Below are 8,318 nucleotides of genomic sequence, written 5' to 3'. Positions count from 1 at the left end.
CTGCTTGGGTCAACTACTGGGGATGCGCTCGTGGTCGCAGTGCCATCGTGGTAGTTCCATCGTCGTGATTCCAGCCTCGAGATCTGACTCACTTCATGACGTCATCGTCACGACTTCTGCACTGACCCAGTTGCTCAAGTTAATAGCTTGGGACACGAGCTATGTGTAGTTGACGAGACGCCGTTGTGGCCGTTGCATCGTCGTCATTCCAGCGTTGTCATCCGACTCTCATTATGCCGTCTTTACCACGCCATCTTTATCACACAGTCGTCATGCGTTCGTTTTCACACCGCGATCGCGATGCCGTCGTGTGCATTTCATGGTCGTGACTTCAGCTTGGTCATTCGATTGCTGTCATGTAGTCGTCGCCACGCCATCGTCATCATACAGGCTTCGTGATACAGTCAACGTCACGCCATTGTCATCGTACACTGGTCATCACATTATCCTCATATACCATTGTCATGCCGTCGTCGTCATACAGTCATCGTCATACATTCGTTGTCATTCCTTCGTCGTGATGCCGTCGGGGTCGTTCCAGCGTCTTCGTTATAAAACTTCGACATACGGCTCTCATCATGCCGTCGTCGTCACTCCATCCTCGTCACACAGTCGTCGCCATGCCATTCGTCCCCTTAACGCCATCGTTTTATCATCATCATCATCATCATCATCATCATCATCATCATCATCATCATCATCATCATCATCATCACCACCACCACCATCATCATCATCATCATCCGCAGCAGCAGCAGCAGCAGCAGCAGCCGGGCTACGCCTACTGCAGGGCAAAGGCCTCTCCCATACTTCTCCAACTGCACCGTTCATGTGCTAATTGTGGCCATGTTGTCCCTGCAAACTTCTTAATCTCATCCGCCCACCTAACTTTCTGCCGCCCTCTGCTACGCTTCCCTTCCCTTGAAATTCAGTTCGTAACCCTTAATGACCATTGGTTATCTTCCCTCCTAATTACATGTCCTGCCTATGCCCATTTCTTTTTCTTGATTTCAACTAAGATGTCATTAACTCGCATTTGTTCCCTCACCCAATCTGCTCTTTTCTTATTCCTTAACATTAAACGCAGTGTTCCTCTTTCAATAGCTCGTTGCTTCGTCCTCAATTTCAGTAGAACCCTTTTCGTAAGACTCCAGGTTTCTGCACCGTAGGTAAGTACTGGTAAGACACAGCTGGTATACACTTTTCCCTTGAGGGATAATGGCAACCTGCTGTTCATGATCTGAGAATGCCTGCCAAACGCACCCCAGCCCATTCTTATTCTTCTTATTTCAGTCTCATGATCCGGATCCGCGGTCACTACCTGCCCTAAGTAGATGTATTCCCTTACCACTTCCAGAGCCTCGCTACCTATCGTAAACTGCTGTTCTCTTCCGAGACTGTTAAACATTACTTTATAGTTTTCTGCAGATTAATTTTTAGATCCACCCTTCTACTTTGCCTCTCCAGGTCAGTGAGCATGCATTGCAATTTGTCCCCTGAGTTACTAAGCAAGGCAAGATCATCAGCGAATCGCAAGGCATTAAACCTTATCCCCAATTCTTCCCAATCCAAGCCTCTGAATACCTCCTGTAAACATGCCGTGAACAGCATTGGAGAGATCGTATCTCCTTGCCTGACGCCCTTTAATTTTTATCGGAATTTTGTTGCTTTCTTTATGGAGGACTACGGTGGCTGTGGAGCCGCTGTAGATATCTCAGTATTTTTACATACGGCTCGTCTACACCCTGATTCCGTAATGCCTGCATGGTTTCGACTGAGGTTTCGACTGAATCAAATGCTTTCTCGTAATGAACGAAAGCTATATATAAGGGCTGGTTATATTCCGCACATTTCTCTATCACCTGATTGATAGTGTGAATATGGTCTATTTATGAGTAGCCTTTACTAAATCCTGCCTGGTCCTTTGGTGGACAGAAGTCTAAGGTGTTCCTGATTCTATTTGCGATTACCCTAGTAAATACTTTGTAGGCAACGGACAGTAAGCTGATCGGTCTATAATTTTTCAAGTCTTTGGCGTCCCCTTTCTTATGGATTAAGATTATGTTGGCGTTCTTCCAAGATTCCGGTACGCTCGAGGTCATGAGTCATTGCGTATGCAGGGTGGCCAGTTTTTCTAGAACAATCTGCCCACTGTCCTTGAGCAAGTCTGCTGTCACCTGATCCTTCCCAGCTGCCTTCCCCCTTTGCATAGCTTCCAAGGCTTTCTTTGCTTCTGCCGGCGTTACTTGTGGGATGTCAAATTGCTCTATACTATTCCCTCTTCCATTATCGTCGTGGGTGCCACTGGTACTGTGTAAATCTCTGCAGAACTCCTCAGCCACTTGAACTATCTTATCCATATTAGTAATGATATTGCCGGCTTATTCTCTTAGCGCATACATCCTATTCTTGCCTATTCCTAGTTTCTTCTTCGCTGCTATTAGGCTTCCTCCGTTCCTGAGAGCATGTCATTTTATTGTCGTCATGCCGTCGCCGTCATACGCCTTCGTGGATCCCTTCTTCGTCATTCTATCGTTAATAATGCTATGGTCATTCGATTGTGATTATGCCTCTATTGTCATATCGTCGTCGTCATGCTATCGTGGTCATACCATGGTCGTCATTCCAGCTTCGTCATCCGGTTGCCCCTCCGCCTTCGTCACGCCATTGTCTTCATACCATCGTCGTTATCCTATTGTCCTTATCACCTTGTCGACGTTATACCACCGTTATCATTTAGCAATCGCCTTGTAGTTGCCATGCCATCGTCGTCATACCACCTGCGTCATTCCATAGTCGTCACTCCGTCGGTATCATGCGGTTGTCTTCATACCGCCATGCTCACAGGCGACCTTGTGAAGCCAGTGCCATAGCATAGTGAGACAAAACTGGTCCACGTCATATACCGAGTGTTCTTGCGAAGACTTGCAGTAATTCCTTTAAAAATCATGCGCGGCAGGTAACGTAATTAAATGTTTTGATCTGGATTGCCAAACAGGTGGGAATTACCTGGGCGAGAAATTGAAATGCATAATTGAATAATTAACAAAAATCCACTAATTCTGTTTTAACTGATTTCTTTACAGCACATATTGCATTTCATAAATTGTAGCCTAGGAGTTCGCAAGGTAGATCCAGTTGTAACGAATTCTCAGGATGACACCAGTTTCGAGATATTAATTTCCAGGCCTTGCGAAGAAATAGATTGGCGGTCCAGTTACTTTTGTGCTTCAATGCATAAAACGGCGTTTTGTTGGAGAAGTAAGTGGAACAACAGTCCACTTTTACAACAGGTTTCACTATGCATATCTCGAAAATGATGTCATCCCAAAGAATTCTTTTCAAGAGGGTATGTATGCCTTGCAGTCTCACGAGCAGTAATTTGTAAATTGCTGTGTGTCAATTAAGTTTATTAGTTGAAAACTTAAATAATCAATATTTGTTAATTAGTAGATTAGGCATTTCAATTTTTGTGTAAGTAAAGTCGGCCTCATCGAGTGGACCACCTCAAGGACCAGAACTGCGCTATCTGCCACAGATCATTTTTGAAGATTACTGAAGGTCTTCGCAGAAGCACCCGGTATAAACCGCAGCAACATAAATCTCGTTATGACGACTACAAATGTAAAAAAAAAAAAAACGCAACTTCAGAAATACGGAGTGCCGCTACATTGCTCAAATGCTAATCGCATTACTATCGGCAGTCATCATGAGGTATGAGTCCTTTCGCTATCTTTTTTCATTGTTCATTACTTCTTGCAAATTAATTTTCACTTTATCGTGTTTTACAAACTCTTGTGGAAACTTTTGGTGCATTGATATCTCGTAAAAATAAAAAATTAAGAGACAAAATGGGAGAAGCAGAGGGAATTATACCTTAAAAAGGAGCATGGCCACCAACAAAACAGTTAGTGGTTTAGAAAAAAATAACGGTCATAATGTAACTTCTTTTTTCTAGCTTCAGTGTGGAAACCTTACCACAGTATACACGATGACGTAAGAATAGCATGAGCTGAAAGATATCTTGACACCTTTTTAACACGGCTGAATGGAGCGCAAAAAAATAAAGAACAATTCATCAGCCTCCCCCGAATTTATTTATAATCCGGGATTAGAATACGCTATACAATGATGTGCACAGCAAATACCACTAGAGCCCTCGGTGTGGCTGTGTACGCGTACAATAAGCAAAAGATGATAAGGAAGATGGTAAGCGAAGGAGGGCCGGAGGGGGGGGGGGAGCAAGGAGACTTCCGCGCAAGCATCAGCTCAACGCTGACAGGAGGTGGTTAGTACGTGAAAGTTCACCTTGACCACTGAACAAACAAACAAACAAGTAAATAGCAGGATTATATATACTTAACACTCGAAGAACACTCCGCGTGACCTGCGGAGTGTTTGAACCGTCCTTCGTTTCGGGGACAGGGGCTTTCGAGGGTCAAGTGATTCGCAAAATGTGTTCAATCGTTTGTTCACGAGCCTGTTCATACGACGTTGAATATTCTTTTTGTCTTTTTTTTAATACGTTGAGCGTGCCGAAAGTGGATTGACTTAGTGCGCTTGTATCTCCTTTCGGTATGCCTACGAATGGTTCGAATTCACTCAGTTTCACAGCGCAATCCGTACGCTTTGTTGCCGACGTAAAGATGTACTTAGCCCCTTCCATCACACTCCTACTGAGGTCCTGAATGCTGCAGACAAGACAAGCTTCCTTGCATGCCTCTTCCACCTTTTTGTTCCAAGTTGACCAGTTTACTTGTCGGTAAATAGAAAAGGAGGAGCTGCCAACCCCAGGATTCTGCTTCTCGACGAGTCTCTTACCATTTTTTTTTTCAAAACGAAAATTTACAGCTTTGCCTTTGCACAGTCCTTTGATGAGACGTCGTGGCGCCTCTGACAGTTTGGAAACTTGTAACCTTTAGCCTGGCAGTTGCCTGCATAATGTTGCGCAGCATGGAACATATCGTAGTATTTCCACAGACGGACGCTCACATGACCTAGCATTTCTGACATTTTCGGCGCTGAAGTTGCTTAAGAACAAATGGCCGGACAGCATGTCGGAAATGACCAACCTTGACATGCGAAGGAAGGCAATCACCCTTAAAGATGATCTTTACGCGTCGGGAAATACCGAGACGGGGCACCTGGAATACATTTACGTTCTGAAAGTGCACAGTGGGCTATGTTGGGTCTCTCCGTCCTTCTCCCAAGCGACTTCCCTAGAATAGAATAGCATCCTATATACAGAGTCATATCACTCTGGCCGATCTCTCCTTCTTTCTCTCGTTAGAGTTTCGCGGCGTCTGTAGGAGGCATCATCATCGTCATATCATCATAACCATGTGTATCGATGTTTCCTCGTCTTCTCCACATGGGAGCCGTCGGCGGCGTTTGAGCCACTTTGCCATCCGCGGAGTTGTCACCGTACCGTCATCGCTGCCATTATCGTGTCGGGGTCGTTCCGTCGTCGTCATCACGCCTTCTTCGTGCAGTGATCGTTTTCTGTCTGTCGTCATTATCGTCGCGTAGTTGTCGTCGCAGCTGTTTTCGTCATCGGGGTCTCCATCTCCGTCGTCGTTATAGTCGGCGTACTCCTGTTGTTCTTGGAATCACTGTCGTTGCTCAAACTGTATTTGCTTTAAGTGGAACTTTTTTCAGCGAAGCTGTGTATAGCTAGCGCATTTCCGTTGTTCGTCGTCCGTGAAAAATGTGCGAACTAGCTCGTTCGCTCCTCCAGGCGCAACCACGCCAACGCGTGAATGCGGTTGCACATTCACGCGCAACCGCTGTAATTAGTTATAATTAGGGGATTGTTTAATCAATCACTTATGCATTTCGATTTCTCGCCCAGGTAATATCCACCTGTTTGGCAATCCAGCTCAAAAATTATAATTGCGTTACCTGCTGCCCGTGATTTTTAAAAGAATTACCGAAAGTCTTCTAAAAAAACACTCGGTATATGACGTGAACCAGTGTTGTACCACTTGGCTATGGCAATGGCTTCTCAAGGTCGACTGTGAGCATGGCGGTATGAAGACCATACGATGCCGACGGAGTGACGACTGTAGAATGACGCAGGTGGCATGACGACGACGGCATGGCGACTACAAGGCGACTGCTAAATGATAACGGTGGTATAACGTCGACAGCGTCACGACGACATGAGGACAATGGGATAACGACGATGGTATGAAGACAATGGCGTGACGAAGGCGGAAGGGCAACTGAATGACGAAGCTGGAATGACGATGGCATGACCACGATAGCATGACGACGACGGTGATAACGGATGCATGGTAGCGACTATCTGATGAAGACGCAGTGACACGATGTTAGGATAATGCAGGCATAATAACAATTGATTGCCGACAGCACTATCAACAACCGAATGACGAAGAAGGAAGGACGTCGATGGATCGACGAAGGCGTATGACCATAGAATAAAGAACCAACGACGTCATGACGTGAGTAAGATCGCGACGCTGGAATGACGACGATGGCACTACGACCATGCACGAGCGCATTCCCTGTAGCCCTGACTGGTAGACAACTTGGGTCACTGGGTCGACCTAACAAGATAGATAGATAGGTAGGCTCAAAACGGCCGAAGTAGGAAAAGAATGCGAATCGCAATAAATGTATTAGGAGACGCCCAAGCAGGCGCTGCAGTGTACAGATCAAAATCAACAGCTGGTTTGCTACACCTGTGGATCCCATCCACGCTTTCGGTCCATCGCGTCTTCTCTGTTGTAGCTGGTAATGGCTCCTCGGCGGCACTAGCACCGCAGCGAATGAGGCAGTCGTAAAAAAGCAACGAGATCAAAAAAAAAAATTATGCCACATTGGTTAGCTTTTTGCTACTTTCGAACCAGGTTTTAGCCTGACTGACGTTTGTGGTGCCCTCTTCAATTTTCTGAGCGAGACAAAAAGAGTTGCATTCCAAAATTTTTCTTTTTTCTTCTTTTTATATTCACATATTTTATTTTACTATGGACTTCACGTAATTGTAATTTATCTTTAATTTTAACCACTTACAAAGGCAACAAATTTGATTGCACTATTTTAACGCTTGTGCTGCCCGATTCATGGCCGATCCTCCAGAGTGGACTGCGCCGTTTCATTGAGGAACAACCAATCCGCCGACTTCCTTTCTGAGCCCCGTCGAATAAATGGATAAAGATAATGATATTGATGACGACGACACCGGCTATGCATTTTGCCTTCCCAGCTTCATTCTCGCTCACGTTAGACAGACCTACCTCCCAGAATTACATTTTATTAATAAACTGGGCTGCATGGGGCCCTATGTTCCAAAGACACGAGTGTATGGCGGAATAGTAAGCCGCGTCGCGGAATAATTTCAACCACTTGGGGTTCCATGTGCGGATAATGCTCAGTTCACTAGCTTCTCATTTTTTTTTCATCTCAGCACATTAGGCTTGCTGCCGTCGCAGCCGGAAATTAACACGTGACCGCGAGCTCTGCATCTAAATTCCATGGCCCCTGAGCACCTCTGGCGGGTACGAATTTTTTCTCCATAAAATAAACACGCCACTGTAGGACAGACTCATGCGTTCAGTCCCGACCTTTATTGCTGCTGTACAGTGCAGGCTTTGCCAGTAGGATTCTTCCTGGTGCTTCCTCGTGCCAGAGCTCGCGCATGTCCCCTTGCGAAGCGACGCCCATCACGTTGAAGAAATGCGCAGCGCTGCTCAGAGGGCTACGCAGAGAACACATGGTCGAACTCCTCACGCGTGCGGTTCTGGCGTTCCTTCATCATGCGCTCGCAAATGAGGCCCATTTGGAAGTTGATGAAAGGAGCATGGCCCAGATGGGCAGGTGGCAAGTCTTCCTCCATGGAGGCCTGCCGAAGCAGCGAACTTACGGGACCTTCTGGAACCCTGGCATTGGACGCGGCCCACTGGAGGCAAAGCTCCTGATGATAGTGTATCCACTGCATCTCCTCATGCATGTTGGCTACTGGGACGCCGGCGGACGGTGAAGGATCCATTTGATGAGCCATTGCCGGAGCAGTCGGTGGGGTATCCGACGAAAGGGTAAGTCTAGGGCGCTTTGCTGATGCCTCGTCGAGTCCTTGCAGATGATCCCAGCCGTGTGCGCGTTTCGATTGTCCGGAATCCATCTTGCAGCGATCCGCTTGACTCCAGAGGATTCCCTTCGCTGTCCGACTTCCAGAAGGCCCCAGAAACGTTCGAACGGGGAACAGCGTTCGCTCGCGCACAGATACGGCACGTCGTCTTTCTTTCCACGAGACACCGTGCGGCCGCGCGCTCTCTTTCTCGATGTCGATGCGGTGT

The 8,318-nt window shown here is 46.5% G+C and overlaps 1 protein-coding gene across 1 annotated transcript; it reads right to left on the bottom strand.

Annotated features, from left to right (window-relative positions):
- Window positions 1–7,720: 7,720 nt before the first annotated feature.
- On the bottom strand, window positions 7,721–8,023 carry LOC142569304 (uncharacterized). Its single transcript, XM_075678605.1, has one exon. It carries the CDS (start codon window positions 8,021–8,023, stop codon window positions 7,721–7,723), a length of 303 nt encoding a protein of 100 aa, XP_075534720.1.
- Window positions 8,024–8,318: the final 295 nt, after the last annotated feature.

Source organism: Dermacentor variabilis, chromosome 1, assembly GCF_050947875.1.
Source record: "Dermacentor variabilis isolate Ectoservices chromosome 1, ASM5094787v1, whole genome shotgun sequence".
NCBI classification, from domain to species: Eukaryota; Metazoa; Arthropoda; class Arachnida; order Ixodida; family Ixodidae; genus Dermacentor; species Dermacentor variabilis.
Note: the sequence above shows the minus strand (reverse complement) of the source record. Positions and strands in the feature narration are given on the sequence as shown.